General features: G+C 46.1%; 1 protein-coding gene across 1 annotated transcript in view; it reads left to right on the forward strand.

The window, feature by feature from the left end:
- Positions 1-438: 438 nt before the first annotated feature.
- Positions 439-24337, forward strand: part of LAPTM4B (lysosomal protein transmembrane 4 beta) — a 36299-nt gene continuing 12400 nt past the window's right edge. Inside the window, exons 1-4 of the mRNA XM_081111109.1 lie at positions 439-985; positions 18161-18272; positions 22155-22228; positions 22950-23072. Coding sequence (XP_080967235.1) covers positions 887-985; positions 18161-18272; positions 22155-22228; positions 22950-23072 — 408 coding nt within the window. The 5' untranslated portion in view covers positions 439-886. The remainder of the gene's footprint in view (positions 986-18160; positions 18273-22154; positions 22229-22949; positions 23073-24337) is intronic.

Raw genomic sequence — 24337 nt, forward strand, 5'->3', positions numbered from 1 at the left:
ACCCTATCCCTCGGAGGGGTAACCTAGGACAGGAGCGCTTACAAACAAAACACCAGATGGGAGGAAAGAGCCCCAAATCGGAGTGTTCTATCTTTCAGTGCCTCTTAAAGCTCTGTTGCGTCTTGCAGAGCCCTTGTGGCAACAATTGGCTTGTGGACTGTTTCTTGACTACAGCTGCAGCCTGACGAAAAACGCTGCCCAAGGCACAGCGAGAGTGTCCTTGACTTACATCCTGTTTTCTGGGAAGAGATGGCCACCGCGGTAACTGAGCTGGGAAGCAGACAGATTGCTCTTGGCGGCGTCCACAGCGGTTCAAAGTACCGCAGTTGACCGGAATCACACCCTGCAGTTCTCCCTCCTCCTGTGTGTGTGCAAGATGCCAACAGAGAGAGCACTGCACCAGCAGATTATCCGCAAGATCGGTGCCGGGGGTGGGGTGGGGTGGGGGGGCTGTAAGAGAATCTCAGCCCCTGATGGAGTTACCCAAAGAGAGGGGGAAGGCCCGGAACCCCGATGCCGGCCGACCCGGGACCCGCGGGCGGCGCAGGATGATCGATTTATTTACTAGGTTGGCAGCGCCCGTCGCCGGCTGGAGCCCAGGGTGACATCACGGGCTGGGGCGCGGGTCACGTGGCCCGGGCCGCCCCGCCTCCGCCCGCCCCTCCTTCTCCCGCCGCCTCCGGAGCGCAGGGTCCAGCCGCCGCAGTTGCTCGGAGCTTTCGGAGAGGCGCGCAGCCAGGGTCGGGGGGTGAGTCAACGAGGGGGTCGGAGCCGGAGCCGGAGCCCGAGAAGCCGAGGAGCAGCAGCCCCGCGCGGCGGTCGGAGCGACGCGCCCAGCGTCCCGCAAACTTGAGCGGCGCTCGCGCCCCTGCCCGCGGTCGGAGCGATGAAGATGGTCGCGCCCTGGACGCGGTTCTACTCCAACAGCTGCTGCCTGTGCTGCCATGTGCGCACGGGCACCATCCTGCTCGGCGTCTCGTACCTGGTGAGCGCGGAGGGCCGTGGGGACGCGCGGGCGCACCTGCGGGAGGAGGCGCCGGGGACCCCGGCCCGGCCCGCGCCGCGCCATTCAGGCCGCGAGTTGGCTCCTGGCTCGGCCTTCGGTTGTCTGATCCGAAGGCCGAACGCTAATCCGCCTCAAGTTACATGATTAGAAACTTAATTCTTGGCCGCGGCTGCCCCGGCTCGGCCAACCTGTGGCGGGTTCGGGTCAGGGCTGGGAGTTGAGGGCGTTCCGGGGTCCCGGGTGGGCCGGGGCGCGCGCCCCAAAGCCCCGGGCACAGAGCGCGCTGCGGCCGCGGTTCCGGATGGAAGTGCACTTGGTGGCCGGAGACCTCGGGTCTTATCCGAGGAGCACGTGTTTTCCTCCCTTTCCTCCTGACACCCGGTGGGCTTTGTGTCCCCACGGGTCTGGACGGCGCCGTGGGGTGACTGGGCACGTTAGTCACCGGTGCGCCCCAGCTCTGCCCGCACCTGGCCTCGGGCTGCTCGCGTTCGGTGCCGAGATGAAATGGTTGAGGGTTTCTATCGCTCCGTGGACGGCTCCCCCCGCCACCCCGTCTGTTGTAAAGTCCTAGGAAGGGATTTACTTGATTTACTGCCTTCCGATCAGCCCGGGGAAGCCATTTTACACCCATTTTCCTGCTTATCGACAGGTGATCTCTATACGTTTCTTATCAGACGGCAGGCAAAGTCTGATTTCCTTCTTAAGGCTGGAACTTTTAAAGATGCTGTTTGTATGGGAGCAACGATTATCGGGGGCGGTGAGGAGACCTGAGGCTCCTCCCAGTGCCTGCTCCAGGTGGACTGTGGGCACCCCTAGGCTGCGCCAACGTGGAGTGGGGTCCCCTTGCATTTCAATTTCAAGTTTTGTGACATCCTGATGGAGGGTTACACCTGAGCCGCTTTTCAGGTGAATACCACTGCATCACGAGGAAATACCTTAAACACGGTAGTAAGATAGCATGCAGGACTTCGTTAGTGAGAATACAATTTTCTTAACTATCAAAGTTTTTTTGTTGTTGAAAGATATTCATATATATATATATACATATATATATATATATATATATATATATATATATATATATATATATATATATATATGACATTATATCGAATTGTGTAGTTGTGCCATTTTAAGCAAAACATTTTCTCCCAGGGACTGTGGTCTTCTCTGTGCTATTTATAGTTTCAACTTTCCTTTAGTGGGTGCCCAGGACACACAATAGAACTGTTTGGCCTTGAAAGGTTTCAGGCAGATCTTTGGTATGTGTGGGGTTTACTATTGTTCAGTGCGAATGCAGATACTAGTTAGAACCTCAGTGTCTTGTCTCAACCCTACCTTTGCTACAAACCAGGAAATCCTTTACAGAAATGTAAAATGACTGTCTAGCAAACAGATAGGAGGAGACTTCAGAATTTTTCCTGCTCTTACTGATAATCAAGACAGACTCTTTTATACAAACGACTTGTGTCCTCCTTTGCAAACATTCAAATTCGCAGACTTGCACGTACATCAGTGAATGTGATTTGCAAAATCTAGGGCACCGCATTAGGCAAATGCACTTCGTGATGGGATCTATGCAAAGGATCAATCTACTTGAGCCCACTGCTGGCGGTGAGCCAACCCGGCAGTCTCCGTGTGCTAAAAGGAGAACACTCCGCTGGCTTTCTCCACGAGGGAGCATGCTCTTTGTGGAAAGTGGTGATTGGGGTGCATGTCTTAGCATTTGGAAATATGTAAACTGCCCAGCAGGTGTAAGAATGCCACTTTAGGGAAACCTAGTTCATGGGAAACCTGACTTAAGTACTGGTGATCTTTATTAAAAGTATTTTTTATTTCATAAAACAATTTTAGGCTTTTTTAAAAACAGTGAGAGTTTTCCTCATACTTTTACATATAATTTGCTTATCCAAAACTTTGATTTACAGGAACAGTGTGAAGCCAGGGCCACGGAAGAACAAGGCACCTCTCCCTCCTTCCCCCACCGCCCCTCCTCTCACCAGCCACGTGGCTGGAATGTCATCAGTTATCAGGAAGGGGCAGGTTTTCAGGAAAAAAAGGGTAGGCTTCTGGGAAGATGTTCAAGTAAGAGTCCCCTGGAAGGGTTCTTTCTTAAACTTATAAACCATTGCCAGGTAGGTAGAATGGACCTTATGGACCTTATTCATGCATTTTCTAGTTGTTTCCTACCACCACCATTTATTAAGGTTCAGTGTGCCAGGTACTGTGCTAGATTTGCATAACCTTAATTTTTATGTAACCCTGTAATTATTTCATTCCCATTTTTTTAAATTGATTTTTTTGTTTGTTTCTTTAGAGAGGGGGGAAAAGAGGAGGAGGAGGAGGAGGAGGAGGAGGAGAGAGAAGAAAGAAAGAAAGAAACTAACTTTGATCGTTTGCCTCCTGCACCCACCCCTACTGTACAGGACCACACTCCAGCCAACTGAGAGCCACACCACTCAGGCCTCTTCCTCCCATTTTATAGATGAGAAACCGAGGCCAGGAGAGCTCAGGTGGTTTACATTAGGTCCCATTGTTGGTTCGTAGTCTGAGGAATGTTAGTCTATATCCTGTTTTCACTGTTTTACTTTTTAAAAGTTATGTGCGTGTCTTTTGTTTTTGCCTTGGAATGGTAAAGGTTTCCTTTGGTCCAGTAACAAAGCATATTGATTCAGGTATTTATATTAGAGATTTTTTTATTTGTCTTATTTTTTCTTTCTTTTATTGAGGCATAATTCACATGTGGTGAAATTCACACATAGTAAGGGTACAGTTCGTTAAGTTGACAAATGCAGGTGCCTGTGTAACCCACATCCCTAGAGAACATTTCCAAAAAGTTCCCTTGTGTCTCTTCCCAAGTTAATCCCTGCCACCCACATCCCCACTCCACAGCCGAGTCTAACCCGCTCATGTAAGTGGGATTAGTATTGTGTGTATTCTTTTGTATCTAGTTTCTTTCACTTATAACCATTTATGTTGTTGGGGCATATTAGTGGGTTGTTCCTTTTTATTGCTGAGTGTTACGTTATTGTAGGAATATACCGCAATTCGTTTATCCATTTGCCAGACAATGGACATTTGGATCGTTTCCAGTTTGGGGCTGTTATGGATAAAGCTGCTCTGAATATTCTTGCACAAGACTTTTTGTGGACGTATATGTTTTTATTTCTCTTGAGTAAATACCTAGATACGGAATTGCTGGTCATTGGGTAGATAGATGTACGTTTACTTTGTAGGCAAGTGCCAACCAGTTTTCCAACGCAGTTCTGCCATTTCACACTCCAGCCAGCAATGTATGAAGTTCCAGTTGCCCCATCCACACCCTTGTCAGCATTTGGTGGTGTTAGTCTTTTTCATTTTAGTCATTTTGGTGGGTGTGTGGTGGCAGCCCAGAGTGACTTTAGTTTGCATTTCCTCATGACAAATGATGTGGAAAGTTTATCTTTGTTTATTGGCCAATCCTATATCTTCCTTAGTGAAGTGCTATTTATAGCCTATTTTGGAGGGTTTTGTCTTTTTTATTGATTTGTAAGAACTGTCCGTGTTCAAATCTGTAGACAATTTTTATGAGTTTATTTGAGCCAAACTGAAGACAATTGCTGGGAAGCAGAATCTCAACGGATTGAGAAAATGTTCCGAAAAAATGGCAGTTTTACCACTGATTTTATACATCAAAATCAAAGGGGGAGATGTAAGGAGGTACCTCATGAAATCCATTGGTGATAGATTCGGGAGGTGGGGGAAAGTAACGCAGGGAAACCTCTGGGATTGGATAAGAAGTAAAATGCATAGCCTGGCAGTGGCTGAGCGTTGACCCATCAACCAGGAGGTCCAGGTGAAACCGGACAACCAGTGGGTCCAAGCTGCCCATCACACTACTTGAGCCAATTAAGCAGATGGGGTTGAATCCTATATGAGCGTTTATTCCGATAATGCCGGTGGTATGGGAAGAGCAGCAGGTCAGCCACGAAAATGCTCTCCCTCTCCTCCATAAGCCAGATGCTTATATGGGTAGAAGGACAGAAATTATGTGGGAAAGTAGGAATTACAGGTCTGGGGAAGTGGGCACGGTTTAATCACCTCAGGTTACAAATTGTGTGGTCTGCTGGGGGAGGGGGGTGTCGAAGGACCAGATTACAGGCTGGGTTGTAAAGAGCAGGTGCCTCCAGGACTAGATTGTTTGGGCCATTTCCATAATGATAGGCCGTTGGGGAAAGAAGGATGGGCTGCATTCTGCTGTCAGCGCTCATGTCCCAGAGCATGCAACCCTCAGCCAGGTTAGAATGTGCTTGCCCGAATCAGACCAGAACCATCCTGGTTAACAGAACATGATTAATAGTTTTTATTTCATTTCTTATAACTAATAGCTGGTCCCCAGTATTATATTTCTGCCCCTGACAGAGGTTCGATTCCTGGTCAGGGCACATACCAAGGTTGCCCGCAAAATCCCCCATAGGGGGTGTGCTGGAGGCAGCTGATTGATGATTCTCAATCTCTCTCCCTTCCTCTCTGAAATCAATAAAAACATACCTTTTTTTTTTATGTAGGTGGGTACTGGATAGTTAACAGTCAACAAGGAACACAGTAACAATAACAAGTAAGGGATTTGTGGTCTCCCCTATGGTGCTTTGGGGGCGGAGGAAAGGAAATTACTTTTTTGTTATTCTAAAGGCTTGTTATCAGGTATGTTATCCTGATGCAAAATGACAACAAACAGACAGTTCAGGGGAAGATTGACTTTGGTTAGGGAAAAATACTGCCCTAGGACATGACCTCCTCCTCCTCCAACTGCTTTTAGAAAACTACCAGAAACGGTCCTGGTAGTTGCAAGCTTCTGTCTTTGGTACCAGGCATGGGTCATCCTTTATGCATGTTATCCTTTTTGTCATCATCCAAGCGTGTGTTTCTTAAATCCTCATTCTGAGGCTCGTAAGCCAGGACTAGGTAATAGGGAAACTGAGACAGGTAGTTGAACAGCAGTTTGCAGCCACCTAGTAAATCCTATCTTCCCTAAGCCGGGACACTTCAGAGTAAATGGTTTGCACTTCTCCTCCCCAACCACCCTACGCAGGGAGACAGGGTCAGAAATCTAATTAGTGCTATTTGCCAACCAGGCTCAAGGACAAATGAAAATAAACCTCATGTTGGTCCATCAGCATAAAGCTGATGAATATTCTGTTGAAACCTTCCCTGAGCCCTGCCCTAAGATTTCCACCTGCCAGAGAGAGATAAAAGCCTCCAGACAAAGGACCCAGCGTGTGCTCTCCTTCCCAGGAGCTTGCCCATGCCCTGCCCCCCTCCCCTCTTCTGCCCTTCTCCTCCTTCCCCCACTGGCATGCACCTCCTAAACTCTCAGGGACCCTACGAGGCCTGCAACCAGGGCAGCCATGGGCAGTGGCAAGTCATCCCAGGCAACCCCCTGAGCCTGTCCCCAAGGCCTCCTTTTCTCTGACTTCTTAGCCGAAGCAGCCCGGCCTGGGCTCCACTTCCCAGCCCTTCCTTGTTTCACGTCCCCAGCATTAACACAGGCCCTCTAAACTCACCTGGACTCCTGTTGTGAACTTTTTCCTGCACGAAGCCAAGAACCCACACACCACTGCTGGCCCTAGGCAGACCCGCTCAGGGCCAGGTCCTCTTTCTGGTGTTAACGTAAAAAAAACCATTGAAACCTGTAAAGAATTTTTGTGAGTTTATTTGAGCCAAACTGTCGACACATGCCGGGAAGCAGAACCTCAACGAATTGAGATAGTGCTCCGGAGAATGGCAGGGTTACATCCATATTTATACATGAAATTCATAGGTGACAGATTTAAGGAGGTGGGATTAAGCGAAGGGGGGGGGGGGAGGAACCTCTGTGATAGGATAAAAAGTAAAATGATGGACACATACTTAGGTGGGTGCAGGATCAATCAACATGATAATGAAGGAATTTGTAGTATCTGTCCTGGCGCCCAGAACATTTGGTTGTGCCCCAGGGGCTTCAGAATAAGGGAAGTTACAAGTTACCCAGACATTTCAAGGGAATGTTATCTTAGAGGCAAAAAGGCAAATGGGCTCAGTAAGGATCAAAGTTGATCTTGTCAGTGAAGATACCGGCCTAGGACATAACTGCCCACCATCACTGCTTTTAGTTAAAGTTTAATTTCAGACCATCCTTTGTGGTTATTTTAGGTCTCTGAGTCTGCTAGGCTGCCACGCAGGCCTTCCCCGAGCTTGTCAGGTCAGCGTGTGGCCCCTTTCGTCCACACTGGTAACAGTTCCAGGATATGTCTGTCTGTCTGTCTGTCTGTCTCTCTCTCTCTCTCTCTCTCTCTCTCTCTCTCTCTATATATATATATATATATATATATATATATATATATATATATACATACATATACATATACATATATATATATAAAATTTTTTTATTCATTTGAGAGAAAGAGAAAGAGAAAGAAAGGAACATTGATCAGTTGCCTCTGGTACACTCGACAGTGGAATTGAACCCCAAACCTGGGCATGTGCCCTGACTGGGAACTGAAGCCGCCACCCTCTGGTGTATGGGACGACACTCCAGTCAACGGAGCCACACCAGCCAGGGCTTATCCAAGTGTATTTTAGGAACTTAGTCATTCAGCAGAAACATACTGAATGCACCTCCTTGTGCCAGATACTATTCCTAGGGTCGTTGGCCACGTATCAGATGATAGAGGATGAAAGCTCGGAGTAGCTGGTCTCATTGGCTTTATGACCTGGCCTTTCAGATAATCAACTAGTTCACTTTGAAGGTCACAACTTGCTTGTGTGCCCGAGCCTGATAGGGTCTCTGTATCCCGGGAAGCTCTGGTGCAATAACGATTGATTTCTGTCTGGGCAGTAAAACTGACATCTTGTATTTGCCAAGTGATTGATAGTTGTTTTCAGTGGGTTTTCACATTTGTTCTCATTTAGGCCTCAAAGCTGCCCCTAGGGACGGGCACAGGAGATGGGGATATAGGCTCTTTAAAGATTAATAGTTTCTTTCCAGCTGTCGGTCTGGAACTAGGTCCATGCAGAATATGGACCAACTCATAGTAATTTATGTCATCCTTATTGTCTAGTGCTTCCCATATTATAGAAGATTGTAAAAGACTGAAAGACCAGGCTAAAGTCTGAACATTACTCTGTAGGTAGTGGGGAGGCCTTGAAGAATTATCCATGGGAGTGATAGGATAAGAACAGTTTTTAAGGAAGATTCAAAGGGCAGGCTGTTTTAAGTAGCTGGGAAACCGGAAAGGGTATGTCACAGGCCTCTAGCTATGGGGTACTGCAGCAGGCACAAGTCTTTCCAGCACAAGACTTTCTTTCTTTCTTTTTTTTTTAAGATTTCATTGATTTTTTACAGAGAGGAAGGGAGAGGGATAGAGAGCCAGAAACACTGATGAGAGAGAAACATCGATCAGCTGCCTCCTGCACAGCCCCCACTGGGGATGTGCCCGCAACCCAGGTATATGCCCTTGACCGGAATCGAACCTGGGATCCTTCAGTCCACAGGCCGATACTCTATCCACTGAGCCAAACCGGCCAGGGCCCAGCACAAGTCTTTCCTTTGCTAATGGTGCAAAGGATGTGGATGGGAATTGTTACTCCTTAGCCAACGATCCAGGTCTCTGTTGTCAGCCAGACTTTTCTGATCTGCATTCAGAAATTGAATAAATTTGAATAGTGAGGGCTACCAGATTTGTGAGATATCTCCAATAAGCCCTTTATAAAAGTACAGCCCCCCTCCCCCATACCCCTCCCCAACCTAATACAAAGGATCCAGGGCAGTTCTATAAAATATTGGCTAGTGAAAATTTCAGTGGTATTTCATATCCTTTTTATATTTCGATGCACATTATAGTAGATATGCATCAGAAAGTTTTGAAGACCTGACCAACGTGGTTCAGTTGGTTGGAGCATCGTCCTGTACACCAAAAGGTGGTGGGTTCGATTCCCAGTCGGGGCACATACCCAGGTTGCGGGTTCGATTGCCCCATCAGGGTGTGTGCAGGAGGCCGCTGATGATGTTTCTCTCTCTCCCTCGCTTTAAAATCAATAAAAAAAAAATTTTTTTAAAGGAACCTTTTAAGGATGGGCTGGCCAAGAAGTAAAGATCGCCACCACAGCTGTTTTATTAACCATTTATTTGTACGCCATAAGCGTCTATCGACACAAGTGGCGGACCTTTTTAAATGAAATTCAAAATAGCGTGGCAGTTAACTGGTTAATAATATTACTCTCCCTGGCACCCACTTTAACTATATCTCACTTACTAATAAAGTGTCAAGTATTGAAGTGGTCCACATGTATTTTGCACACTAGGTTGTGTATTATGTTTAACTAAATGTGCAGTGTATTTGTTTTGTCAGTTTACTTTGAATCTTTGCCAGGAAGGACCAGGCCACAGTTAGTTTCTCCTTTGCCACCCCACCCCCTTTGGTCAGATATATTATTATGTTCATCAAGAGATGATGGAAATAATGTGTGAGCCTTAGCCGCATAATCCCTGCTTTCTCCTCCCTCCCAGCTCCATGGGCTCTTCGAGCTTCTGGAGCCTTAAGAGTTCTGGAAGAGCTATCAAGTGGTTAACCCATTTTACTTAAAGCAAAGTAAAAGTTAAGCCAAGATCATACTTCTTCAATTGTTCTTACACTTTTAAAGGTTTAGCGTTGCCTCTTTGCAGTTGCAGCTTGCAAGGAAAAGTTATTTCTCAGGGAAATAATGTGGGGGCCAAAAAATGTGTGAATGAATGCAATTTCAAATTATTAGTGAGAGTAAGTGTGAGCTTATTTCTTTCATTAGCCTTGAGCTGCTAGAATTACGTGGCTCCTTGGTTCCAGAGTGCAGAGATGGTGAAGCAGCCATACTTGGCATATAGCAGGTACTCCCATTTGTTTCGACTAACAACAGAAGGCTGAAGGGTTGCAAAAATGGAGGCATTGTAGGTTGGGGGGAAAAGAAGCACTTATGGGGTCACCCAGGGAAGACCAGATGGGATGCAGCAGAATTAGGCCCTTTCTTAGTACATCCTCAGCCTTCCTGGACCAGAGATGGGATCTTGTATTTTGTTTATTAATGTATTTTTTATTGATTTCAGAGAGGAAGGGAGAGGGAGAGAGAAATAGAAACATCAATGATGAGAGAGAATCATTGATTGGCTGTCTCCTGCATGCCCGCCTACTGGGGATGGAGCCTGCAACCTGGGCATGTGCCTTGACCAGGAATCGAACAGTGACCTCCTGGTCCATAGGTCGATGCTCAACCACTGAGCCACGCTGGTTGAGCGCTTAATGATTTTTATTAGAGTGAAAATCTGATTCTCAAGAAAGAAAAAGAAATGAAGGTTATGACAGCCTCAGACGAGTACCTAAAAGATCATGATTTCTTCTAACCCTTTAGTGCTTGATACTTGTTTTAAATACAGTTTATGTCTCGATAGCCCATCCTAAACTAGGCTGTGGGTTGGGCCTGTCTTTTCACATTCAGAGGCCCAGAGTGTTCTTTAAGAAATACTTGTTCTCCCCTTCGCCACCATCCCCTCCCCAGAGTTTCTCCAAGGCCCTTGGACTGCATTTCTCTTTCTGGTCTCAACCCGGGGACCATCCTTTGCCTCTGTTCGCTGTCCAGACACCTTTCCATTTATCATGTGGACCCTGGATTCTTGGAGAATATAGTGGCGTCTCAGCCCACGAGTGAAGATCAGAACCCAGCCGAATCCGTCCGGAGATACTGTGGTAGCTGCTGCTGGGTGGCAAGTCGGTTTCCTCTCGCTTGCCAGCCTCCTGTCGCCGGGAGCGCGGCTGTCCAGAGCACTCCCTCGGAAAGAATTCTGAGCCTGCTGACAGGTGGCTGGTTGGCAGGACCAGCCAGGGCTTGTGAATGCAATGTGGTGACTTCTTGGGAGGAGCCTGAGTTACTGGAAAGACGGTGGGTGATAGTTGTAATCAAAGGACATCCTGGACCATTATATGTGCTTGATCAGGCTTTCTCTGAAGTCCAAGAGTCTCCATCTATAGCAGTGGTTCTCAACCTGTGGGTCGCGGCCCCTTTGGGGGTCGAACGACCCTTTCACAGGGGTCGCCTAAGACCATCGGAAAACATATTTAATGACATACTGTTTTTGTGATTAATCACTATGCTTTAATGATGTTCAATTTGTAACAATGAAATTGGGGGTCACCACAACATGAAGAATTGAATTAAAGGGTCGCGGCATCAGGAAGGTTGAGAACCACTGGTCTATAGAATGGTGTCATAGAGGAGGAAGAACTGCTTCAGTGATACAGGTGGTATGTGTGGTGGGCTCTTCATCACCCAGGAGGAAGACATGCTGAAAGGATGGCGGTTGTGGGCCACAGGTCAGTCCAAGGGCTTTGTTGAATATTAAAATTTTGCCTGTTGAGCCGAAACCGGTTTGGATCAATGGATAGAGTGTCGGCTTGCGGACTGAAAGGTCCCGGGTTCGATTCCGGTCAAGGGCATGTACCTGGGTTGTGGGCACATCCCCAAGTAGGAGATGTGCAGGAGGCAGCTGATCGATGTTTCTCTCTCATCGATGTTTCTAACTCTCTATCTCTCTCTCTTCCTCTCTGTAAAAAATCAATAAAAAAAAATATATTTTAAAAAAAAATTTTGCCTGTTGAAATGGGGTTCTAATAGAGGTACAACTTCCATTTTACTGCCTTTTTAAAAAAATATATTTTATTGATTTTTCTACAGAGAGGAAGGGAGAGGGATAGAGAGTCAGAAACATCGATCAGCTGCCTCCTGCACATCTCCCACTGGGGATGTGCCCGCAACCCAGGTACATGCCCTTGACCGGAGTCAAATCTGGGACCCTTCAGTCCGCAGGCCGACGCTCTATCCACTGAGCCAAACCGGTTAGGGCTCCATTTTACTGCTTTATCTTTTTACCTCAGTCTGTAACTTAGAGACTGCCATATTGGCTGTAATGATACTCTAACTCAGGGGTCCTCAAACTACGGCCCTTGGGCCACATGCAAATACAAATCTTGTATTTGTTCCCGTTTTGTTTTTTTACTTCAAAATAAGATATGTGCAGTGTGCATAGGAATTTTTTCATAGTTTTTTTTAAAACTATAGTCCGGCCCTCCAATGGTCTGAGGGACAGTGAACTGGCCCCCTGTTTAAAAAGTTTGAGGACCCCTGCTCTAACTCATAGTTAGATTATAGCTCTAACTTTGAGTTAGATTATAATTAGCAGAGTAGCTCATTTTTATGCTTTTGTTTCCTTGGACTTTCTCTTAACTTTTAATTCTTTTTAAAATATATATATTTTTTATTGACTTTTTTACAGAGAGGAAGGGAGAGGGATAGAGAATCAGAACCAAGGTACATGCCCTTGACTGAATCGAACCTGGGATCCTTCAGTCCGCAGGCCGATGCTCTATTCACTGAGCCAAACCGGTTAGGCTTAACTTTTAATTCTTAGTCACTTAGTCTGATATCCTAAAATGAATTGTGCTGTCGTCTTTGTCTATCAGGATTTCCAAAAGCCTCTTGCTTTCTGTTAACAAAAGTCATCTTCCTGTGAAGTCTTCTTGACTAGTGTATATAGTAGCAGAGCAGAATTCCTTTTCAGCCAGTGTATTTGACTATCTTCCCCACTGGGCTACAGGCTGCCTCGAGGGGTTTGCCATAATAATGTGATGCTTAACATAATGCCAGGCATATATTTGTTGCCTAATAGATAATTTTTGAATTGATTAATGTATTGAATTTACTTGGCTATTGACATGTGTTTACCCCACTGGACTACTAATCCTTGGGGGGAAAGGACCATGTCTTATTCATTTTTGCGTAACCCAGTTTTAAGTAGAGTGTTGGGTTGGACACAGTAGGTGTCTTCCTGTGTTCAGGACATTGTATTTGAAAACTGAAGAAGTGATTTGAGGCGTAGTGTGATCTCTTTATCGACTAAGGGTTTTGGTAGCTTCTGATAGGGTTCTGGCATCTGGGGATCTCCTTAATCCCAGCGCAGGATTCAGAGGACGCACAGCGGGCTGTCTCTCTCTTTAGTCTCCTCCGCTTCTGTTCACCTTCCTTCCTTGGTGTCCCTCAGGGTCTCAATGGCAAAGCCCCGGGACCTCTGCCCTCCACCCCCCAGCCAGCAGGCCTTGTGCTCCAGGTTTGGCACCCTGACCCAGCAGACTGTCAGGGGTGCTGCTCAAGCCTTTGCTCTCATCATCTTTTCTGGAAATCAACAGATGCCCCCGGGGTATTGCTGCCTTGTCTTGGAATCTTGCTTCGCCTGGCAATTCTTCACTTCCTTGTCAGTTCTCTAAATCCTTCTCACAGGCATCTGCTTATAGTTCATCCAGATTTTCTAGTTGTCCTCAGCGAACCTAGTTCATATCACTGCAAGTGGCAGATCCCTTCATTGTTATTATTCTCTTTTACTCTGACATTTCTCCCCTATTATGCCTATTTCCAAGTTTTGACTTAAATGCCAGCCAGATTTGTTATTGGTCATCTTCTTATCACTATTGTTTCTCTGTAGAGAGTCAAGTTTAATAATAATTTGCTATAACATTTTAATAATAACATTCTGTAATATATTTAATAATAATAATTTGTAGTATATTTTGTAATAAAGCTTAAAATATCTTTGAAGCTTTAAATATTTTTTCCGGACTCTGAAAACAGACACTCTGGAAAAATATAAAAAGGTATAGTGATAATTAAAGGTACAAGTCATCTACAAACCTACCACTTGGATTATAACATTGTATGTTTTAGTGTTTTTAGTCTGTTATTTATACATGTGAGCATATTCCAAATGTAAGTAATAAAATTCTGATCAGAGAACATTTTTAGACTGCAGTGTTCATGTAACATTAGAGTACTGTGAACATTTTCTCGTTGTTAGTGTTTTTTGAATATGAATTTTTGATGCTTAGTTGGGATTCTGTTATTCGGTTGTAATGTTATTTAGCCATTCTCCTACTTCTGTTTCAAGTTTTCATAAAAGATAAGTCTGCAGAAATCATTTTTGGACACAACTTTCTGTGCCAATTATTGTGTCATTACTCTCAGTGGGTTTGAGTGTTCTTAAGTTTGTTTTATTGAGGCTTTGAAAAAGGGACAATTACATTTCACAGTTTCCCTGGTTTAGATTCAAGCTGAAAGACCACTGTTCATCTAGGAAGTGGTTCTCAACCTTCTGGCCCTTTAACTACAGTTCCTCATGTTGTGACCCAACCATAAAATTATTTTTGTTGCTACTTCATAACTGTAATGTTGCTACTGTGATGAATCGTAATGTAAATATCTGATCTGCAGGATGGTCTTAGGCGACCCCTGTGAAAGGGTCGTTCGACCGCCAAAGGGGTCGCCACCCACAGGTTGAGAACTGCTGATCTAGGATCTGATATGACAAGAGTGAAGTGCACTTTGGATTCCAGGAGGATCTATGAGGAACTAGATAAATGCCGCCTTAAGTAATTGGGAGAAAGTTGAATTGAGTTACATATGGAAGTAATCATTTGTCAAGAACAAGAAAAAATATGTGACACCCCAGGAACACTTTGTAAACAGAATAGGAACAGTGTGTACACCACCTACCAGAACGGACGAAGCGAGCCCAAATGTACCCTCAGTGAGCACTAACTGAATGGGAAATTAAATACACCCTCTTTTGCTTTTCCATGTAGATTGGCTGTGGCCATTACATAATCTGCTGCTGGCCGGCCTTACCATCTTCCTGGTTCTCATTTGTGGTGACATTTCATTCTTGGAACTGATGATTGGGTAATTTTAATTTTCTCTCTTTGGTGAAATACTTCTCACCCAGTGTTTGTGGGCCTTTCACTTTAATTGACCTTTTCCATCTGACCCTGCTCAGTTAGTTGTTTCCATGGCTTGTCCTGCCCCCGCCCCCTTCCTTGCACAGACCTAGGTCCTCCTGGGTCACCCTATCACCCTGCTGCATTCACATCACCCATGGCATGCCAAATTCCACCCAACAGTTGGGGTTTTGCATAATTATACGGTAAATATGTGTCAACACACCCCTTCTATTATGAAATACCCTGTGATTAAAAGAGCACAGTGGTGAGTCATATGTGCTGTGTCCTGACCTTACCATCACATCTTAATTTTTTTTATTAATATATTTTTATTGATTTCAGGGAGGAAGGGAAAGGGAGAGAGAGATAGAAACATCAATGATGAGAGAGAATCATTGATCGGCTGCCTCCTGCACGCCCCTTACCGGGGAGTTGAGCCCACAACCTGGGCATGTGTGCTTGACTGGAATCGAACCTGGGGCCCTTCAGTCTGCACGCCAACATTCTATCCATTGAGCCAAACCAGCCAGGGCCATCATATCTTCATTTCGTCGTCTTTCTCTGGACTGTCTCATGAACAGGGGCACCTGGAAGGGGGCGTGGCCCCAGGACTGTGATCCATGGCTTGTGAGCACAGAGAGAAGGGCCATCGGGCTAGTGGAACAGCAGCCAATGATAGTTACGGGAGCAGCTAGGGCACAGCCAGGTGTGGGTACCAGGGCCCACTCTGGAGTGAGAAGAACACACCAACCCATAGCCAGGACAGCATCGTCAGGAATGATGTGATGTGTTCAGGACTGGACACAAGACTAGGTGGTGGCGATCCTCTGTCAGAGCGGGAGGAGGAGGCCTGGGAACCAAAGGATGAGTACAAAGAGGATCAGAGGCCAGATGGCCTTGGACGCCTGCACGTACTCTTCAACACACTGTGTCTAGAATCCGCCTTGTCAGAGTCCTTCACACGCTCTTCCTTATTTCTGATGATGACAAGATGTATCTGGTCACCCAGGTTTGAAATCTGAGAGTCTTGTTTGCTTCCCTTTATCTTTGCATCTAGTCACTTTCTAAGTCTGCAAATTCCACCTCCATGTGGACAAGCCTGGGGTTCAAACCAGGGCTCTTCCACACACAGGACCTAGCATAGTCCCTTAACCTTTCAAGCTGACGTGTAAGATGACAATTAGAGGTGAGTAGGTGCCACCTTATCAGCTTTCAGTCGGACTATTGCAGTGGCTTCCAGGTGGGTTCCTCATCCATGTGAGCCTCCCCGTCTCCTCCAGCTTGGACTTCTGATGACATAGCTCTGATCATGGCAGATCGCACCTCAGAAACCTCTAAGGCATCTTCATTAACTGCGAATAAAGCCCCAAATTCCTTCCTATCCTGGTGTGGAGGACCCTCCACCATGTGGTGCCGCTTGCATTTCTAGCTTCGCTCCGTAACTGTCCCATCCCTATATTGTGGTCCAACCAAGTTGGACCATTTGCTGTTTTTAGCACAGGCTCCTGTCCAGTGGCCTTGCTCATATCTGAGCTTGTTCTTTATGCCTCTGAGGTTCCCACGCCTTCTCTGCTTCCCGGGCCCTGTCCAAATACTACCCTGGTTGCACCTCCCAGCGACCCCTCTCAGCCATAGGCCTCAGTAATGTCTTCCTTGGAGCTTCGGCTCCTTCTCTGAATTTTTGTCGTGTTTACTGCTTGTTGCTCTGTGTTATTTGGGTCCGTGACTTGTTTAACTTCCTGTTCTCAGTCCTGGAGAGCTCTTTCTAAGCGCTCAGCAGATGCCTGGTCTGTTATAGGCAGTTAGTAAAATGTATTGTCAGTAAGCCAGGCAAGGGCATAGCAACATGCTGATTAAGGGGTGACAGGTCCCTGGGAACTGAAAGGACAGGAAAGTCCTGAATAACCCTGGCTCAGGAGAGCTGATGCCAGCCAAGACCTTTTTATATGGTTCTTGCTGAGGTGTGAAGAGGCGAGGGGAATGCCCTGGTCGGGTAGCTCAGTTGGTGAGAGTGCCTTCCCTATATGCCAAGGCTGCAGGTTCGATCCCTGGCCAGGGCACATACAAGAATCGACCAATGAATGCATGAATAAGGGGAACAACAAATCGATCAGGGGGAAAAGGAGATAAGGGAACTCACTTGAGGGGCTGTTGTATGCCAGTCACTCTGCCAGGCTTTTTACCATAAATTTTGCATGTGAACGCCCATCAGATCTCATTCTTCTTTAGTGTTCTCCACTGGTGTCCTGTTACACGTACACAATCCATCTCCACACCCAGCCCTGTGGGATGCCCACGTCTGGACCTTCTGAGACTAGACAAACCTTACCACCTCCTCACTTTTCCTCTTTTCTCCTCCCTTCCCTCTCCCACCCCTTCATGAACGCACAGCCCGTGAATCCCAAACGTACGTCTTTCCTTTTCAGCCGTGAAGCTGACCTCATTGTGAGGATATTTTTTTCCATTGTTTTTTCAGAGAGAGAGTGGAAGGGCAGGGGAGAAACAGAAACATCGGTGGGAGAGAGACACATTGATTGGTTGCCTCCTGCATGCGCCCCAACCAGCGCCAGGGTTCGAGCCTGCAACCCAGGACCGAGCCCTTGACTGGAATTGAACCTGAGACCCTTCAGTCCATGGGCCAATGCTCTATAAGCATTGAGCCAAACCGGCTAGACGGGCATGGGCAGTGTTCTTAACCCTGAGCATCAGTTCTTTCATCTATAAAATGGGATAATACAGCACCTACTTCATTAGGTCATTGCAGAGAAGATCCACATAAAGCACTTAGCACAGTGCCGGAGTGTTTTCCATGTTGAATCATTAGTCGTGATGCTATTTTTTAAGATAGAGAACAGAATAAGAAGCACGGAGGTGGGAGATCTTCAGGAAGATGATTTCCTCTCAGATGAGCTGAGCTTGAAGTGCCCAAGGGAGATGCATTCGGCAATACCTAGGAGACAACTGTGGGCCCGGGACAGAGAGGTGCTCGTGTGCTACTGCAGGATCCAGGATCCTGGCTGTGCCGCTGAGCTTGGCCCCCTCTCTGACCCTTTCCTGCATCTCAGAACTCTGCCTGAGCTTGTGAAACACGTCTCATCACCTGCAGACACTCGCTCATGCGCACGTACGGGGCTAAGTGCTGGAGGCCCGTGTGCGTTTCCAACCGCCCGCTGCTGCGGGTGCTCGCGCTGGGTGCTCGCGCTGGGTGCTCGCTGCTCCGGATGCGGGCTGAGCGGGCAGGGAGGTCTCTGGAGGTTAAATCCCCTGTGGTCAGTGTACTTGTCTTTGAGAGGGACTGTCCGCAGGGAACGTGACTCACATGTTTTCTTTCTGATGCGTGCAGGTCATCAATGCCGTGGTGCTGTTGATTCTGCTGGGCTCCCTGGCGGACCCCGGCCAGCGTCGCTTTTCGAGTTCGGAGCTGGGAGGTGACTTAGAGTTCATGGATGACGCCAGTAAGTACATCAGGTGGCAAGTGTAGACATTTTGGTATTTGCAAGGGCAGGGAATCCGGCTTCCAGTCCTTCCTATTGAATTACAAGTATTGATTCGTGGGCCCATAGGAACTGATATTTAACTTCCCATCGTTACAAACCAAATCAAATAAGTCTTCGTGCGCTGCCGTCTGTGTCCTCAGTGTAGGAGTCTAAATAAGGCTTCTTTTTCCTGTTTTCGTCTGACGTTAACTTGCCCCTTTTAAAAACGAATTGCTTTGTCATCATCTTTTTTACCCTGGCCTTTGGGTCTTTTAGGGAGGAGGCGGGATAGAGATAAATGGCAGGATGGAAGGTTAAAAGGCTAATGCAGGTCTTACTGCATCTGCTATTGTTTCAGGATTTACCTTTCTTCCAGGAGGTGATCATTCTCCGTCTGGAAACCATGTTGGTGGTTATTGGGTGGATTTGGGGCCTTTTTCTGATAAATAGAAGCATAAGCCAGGCACCCAGCTCTAAGGTCACAGAAATCTGAATATTTTATTATCACAGTCTCACTGTGTCCTTGCTGTGGCTAGTCCCAGACAGGAGGTCATGCAAATGTATTTCTCACTGGCTTTGAGAAATACATTTTAAATACATTTGTGGGGAAAAATTGTTGCTGGGCAAATAAGAGGGGAGGGAGAATGGATCAAGAAGCAGTTTTAGAGACTGGGAGTATTTGTTGACCAAAATCAAATAGCCAGCTGTTTCTCCAGCAAAATGGGTTTATTCCAGAATAACCAGGAATTGCAATTCAAGACATGGGGTCTCATGGTGAACCACCTCAGATCCAGAGAAAGGACATCAAAACATGTGAAAAGGAAATACAAGATAAAGGAAGTTTAGTTTAAAAAAAAAAACACCATTCAAATGACAGAGCAGGAAGAGCCTTTCTCTGTGGTGCCCGCAGCCATGAGGAAAGCCCCAGCTGACCAAACTTTTTCTTTTTTTCCCTATTTTGCAGATTTTTTTTGTAATTGTGCAGATTTGTCTTTCTAGTCAGCCGTATTTGTATTTTATTCACTGGGTAGATGCATCTGATTAGGAAAAGATACCGCTCCATTTATTGGAGAAAGGATGGTCTTTTTTTTTTTTTTTTTTTTAATATATTTTATTGATTTTTTACAGAGAAGAAGGGAGAGAGATAGAGAGTTAGAAACATCGATGAGAGAGAAACATCGATCAGCTGCCTCCTGCACATCTCCTACTGGGGATGTGCCCGTAACCCAGGTACATGCCCTTGACCGGAATCGAACCTGGGACCTTTCAGTCTGCAGGCCGACGCTCTATCCACTGAGCCAAACCGGTTTCAGCGGATGGTCTTTTCAATAAATGGTTAATGTAACATCTCATCCTCTGCTTACTAGCTGGGCAGCCTTGGGCAAGTTTTCCTTTTTCTCTAAAAGGTAATAGTAGTACCTACCTTTTAAGGGTGCCATAAGGATTAAATGAAATAACAGTGCCTAGTTCACTGAGGAGAATGGGGAAAAGAGAAAGCAGACAACGTACATCCCACTGTGCTCAGAGTTTTATGCAGGACGAGTGTGCCCCGCTCATTGCTTCACATGCAAACAGCAGCCCTGGAATGGGCGTGTGTAACCCGAGACGTTCCCTTTGCATTTAAGGCATTTAAAATGCATTCGCGTTTACTCCCTCCCCTGGCTCTACAAGAATGCGATGAGGCATTCATGAAATTCCCGTGTGGGTACTTCTTTCCTCACTAGAGGGAAAAGGTACATTAGTTTAGCGTTGAAATTATAACATAAACTATAAATATGTATGTATTCCAAAAGAAATCATGATCTTTTAGGTACTAGTTTGAGGCTATCCTAACCTTCATTTCTTTTTCTTTCTTGAGAATCAGATTTTCACTCTAATAAAAATCATTAGCGCCCAGCCCAGCCAGTGTGGCTCAGTGGTTGAGCACTGACCTATGAACCAAGAGGTCATGGTTTGATTCCTGGTCAGGGCACAAGCTGGGTTTCCAGCTTTATCCCCAGTAAGGGGCATGCAGGAGGCAGCCAATCCATGATACTCTCTCATCATTGATGTTTCTATTCCCCTCTCTGATCCTCTCTGAAATCAATAAAAAAATTTTTTTTAAAAATCGTTAGTATTGTTATAAATTTACTGCATTAAATCTGTAGAACAAACTGAGGAACGTTCATTTTTTTAAGATGGCAAATGGTCCTGGTTGACATGTTTGCATTTCTGTCCTAGCGTATACTTCCACCCTGTGCTTCTGTTCTTAAACCTCCTGCTTAAATGTTGAGGCTAAAGAGAGGATGGTTCTGCACTGGGATCCTTTCCTTTGGAGAAATACCCTGTAGGAAGTCAGCAGCCTGGCTGGCTCAAGGTCACTATTCAAAGATTAGATAGAAGTGGCATGTACAGTAGAAAGAGCCAGAGATGGCAATCGTAAGAGCAGCGTTAGTCATCGTTCAGCTTTCTGTGCAAATGCTCTCAGCAAGTTACATAACCTTTGAGCCCTAGTTTCATAATCTGCTCTGTGGGAACAGTAGCATGCCTGGGAGTTAGGGTGACTGAAGGAGATGCCCGTGAAATGGCTCAGAAACTGTCACATTGGACAGACCTTTCCTGCGTGTCATCAGTATAACAATTATTAAGGAGATATTTTATATTCTCTCCTTTTTTTTTTTTTAACTAATTCCTTGGAATCCGGAGTATATTTTAATCTTGCAGCACATCTCCATTCAGATTGACCTCATTCCAGATGCTCAGTGTCCGCATGTGGCTAGTAGCTACCATACGGGCTATCTGTCCTCTTCTCAGAGTTGAGGTTGTAGTTGTGAACAAGATGTAGAAAGCCTTTTCCCTCCCCAGGTTCCTCTAGCAGAGGGAGACAGACAACACACCACAAATGTGGGTACGATCACAGCGACATGCCATAAAGAAAATGCAGTCGTGATGTGGGCGTGCCTGGGAGGTATTGCATCGAGCTGAGACCTGCCCGGTTCAGAAGGCAGAGCCAGCCCTGTGAAAATCTGAGTGACGTTTCTTCCAGTCAGTGGGCGTGGCCTCAGGTGGGATGGGTGATCTTGTGTTTAATGAACCAAATGGCACGGCTGGATCGGAGAGAACAAGAAAGTGGGATGAGGTCTGAAGAGACTGGAGGAGTAGACCTGCTTTATCATTTCTCCCTTGTTTTGTTAATCCGCACTTGAGGATTTTTTTTTCCCCCATTGGTTTTTAGAGAGTGGAAGGGAGGGGTAGAGACCAGGGGAAACACCGATGTGAGAGAGGCTGGGCCTGGGGATCGAGCCTGCAATCGAGGTTCGTGCCCTTGACCGGAATCAAAGCCGCAACCCTTCAGTCCAAAGGCCGAGACACTGTAACCACTGAGCCAAGCCGGCTGGGGCTAGACCTGCTTTAGAATAAGCAGAGACAGGAAGTCCATGATAAGAAACTGAGGTTTTATATTAAATGAGATGGGAAGCCAGTGGAGGGTTTTAATAGGGGCATGAGACACACATGAGTGTATAAAATACAAGTTAGACACCTACATATTTTAAAAAACAACAGCTATCATATAATTCAGTGGACCAGACGTCCAACATTTTAGATCTATCTCTAACCAATATCGCTTTCCCATTTTTGAAATAAACTTATATGTAAACCAGTCTCACCTACAGGCATTTCTATGATTCAGGGAGAACATCTTTTGAGCCTCACTTTCCTTAACTCTCATCTTCTCAAATTCCAAAAGATCTCTGCTGCTTTACTTGGTATGAAGGGCCCTCACTTTGTAATTGGTTTATAGACAAAGTGCCTTTGTGGAGAGACTAAAGAAATGCTTAAACAATGGATCTACTGATTTTCTTTTTTTTTAACCTTTGGCAGACATGTGCATTGCTATCGCAATTTCTCTTCTCATGATCCTGATATGTGCAATGGCCACTTACGGAGCATACAAGGTAAGCAGCTTTGCAGTCAGCGGAGCCTTCGGGAGGCTCAGACACAAAGCCTACTCCCAGAGGGGACTCTGGCCATGTCGCCCTGGCCCAGCGTAAATTAAGCCTAGTGAACAGGAGGGCTTCGGGCCCAGGCCTGTTGGCTAGATGCCCTCGATGCCCCATTGTTCCTGAGCTGCCTAACCAGAATTTCTTGCCAGGTGTGTTCAGCTCTTCCTCAACCCCCTGTAAGCCACTCATCCTCACTTCCGAAGTCCAATACCTCTTCCTCCCCTTTTTTTGTCCAAAATATGTCATAATACACCCAATGTTGCCTCAATTCCTCCCCATGAGCATGGATTAAAAGTCTGATTTTTTTTTCCTGTTTAAAAAAAAAAATGGAACGAAGCGGGGCCTTTCCTCCATCCCTTGCATGTGTGATCTGTACAGCTGTCCGTAAGGAGTCCGATGCCAACACTCTAGGTTTTCTGAGCGGACCTTTGAGAGTCTAAGTCTCTCGTGAATATGGTGTCGTACTAGGAAAACCAATGTAGTCTCAGAGATGTTCGCTGGATTGTTCATTGACTCCCATTTGGCTTACCAGTTGCCCTCGTGGCCTGGCTTAGTGGATGCTATTTCTCCGTTTCCCTTCAGATTAAGAAAAAAATCTCTCTGAATGAAAAGAAATCCCGTTTGGTGATTTGAACGTGATGGGCATTAACGTCCTGTTTTCTGTTTTCTCCAGCGACGTGCTGCCTGGATCGTCCCTTTCTTCTGTTACCAGATCTTTGACTTTGCTCTGAGCGCCTTGGTTGCCGTCACTGTGCTGGTTTATCCGAACTCCATTCAGGAGTACATACGACAGCTGGTATGTGGCCGCCCCGTCACTGCATCTCTTCCTGAGGCAAACCTGGTTAAGTAGCAGATAAGAGGTATCCAGATAGGCTTGCACACATATTAATTTGTGGATTTTTTTTTAAGTCAGTATTGTAACTTTTTAAAAAATACGTATTTTTATTGATTTCAGAGAGGAAGGGAGGAGAGAGAGATAGAAACATCAAATATGAGAGAGAATCATTGATCACTGCCTCCTGCACACCCTCTACTGGGGATTGATCCCGCAACCCGTCCGTATGCCCTCGACCAGAATCGAACCCAGGACCCTTCAGTCCACACTCTATCCACTGAGCCACATCGGTTAGGGCTAATTTGTGGATTTTTAACGTGCATCTGAGTTAGTGATTAGAGGTTTTTTGATGTTACCACGGAGATAAGATTTTTGGTTTGTTAGAGCACTCTTTGGAAAACCAACCTCCTGAGATAAGTTGGTGGCTGAGGTGATGGTATTAGATGCACCTCCCTAACTTATAAGCTGGTTGCTAATTGTTCTATTTTTGTGAAATGGAATTTGCTCAGTTAGCAGCAAAGGGTAGCTTTTTGCCTCAGCTATACGGGAAAGTGGGACTTGGCTACATGCTGCGTCCCAGACTTATGTGGCCACACAGCTTTCTTCCCCCAGCAGTTTTTTAGACCAGTTTTCTGCATGTCCTTTGTAACCATTATGCAAATATTGAGGGCTGGGTTTTGAGAAGTTTGGGGAGGGTGTGAGAATAGAATACTTCTGTCTTTTACATTTAAAAAAAATGTTTTTATTGATTTTTAGAGAGAGGAAGAAGGGAGAGGGATAGAAATATCATTAATCAGCTGCCTCCTGCACGCCCCCTACTGGGGATCGAGCCCGTAACCCGGGCATGTGCCCTGACCAGGAATCGAACCAGCGACTTCTTGGCTCATAGTTTGACACTCAACCCCTGAGCCATGCCTGCTGGGCTGTTTTTATTATTATTTATTAATTATTGTATTATTTTTCATACAGGCGACCTTTTTTTGCCCCACCCTGTGTATGACCCACAGGTTGTACAGAATCCTCTGTCTTGAAGGACGTGTGTGTTTACTCAGGGATGATGATCTGGTGCTGGGGTCCGGACGTCCCCCTCGGAGGTGTGGAGGGAGCATGATCTCCACGAAGCCTGCCATGTGCGGGCCTGGGAAAGGGGTGCTGAGTCTATTGTGTGCTCCAGCCCATCCTTTGGCAGAGATTTATAAATAGGACCGGAGAGCCTCATGGGCAGG

Source organism: Myotis nattereri (assembly GCF_964212035.1).
Source record: "Myotis nattereri genome assembly, chromosome: 17".
Taxonomy (NCBI): Eukaryota; Metazoa; Chordata; class Mammalia; order Chiroptera; family Vespertilionidae; genus Myotis; species Myotis nattereri.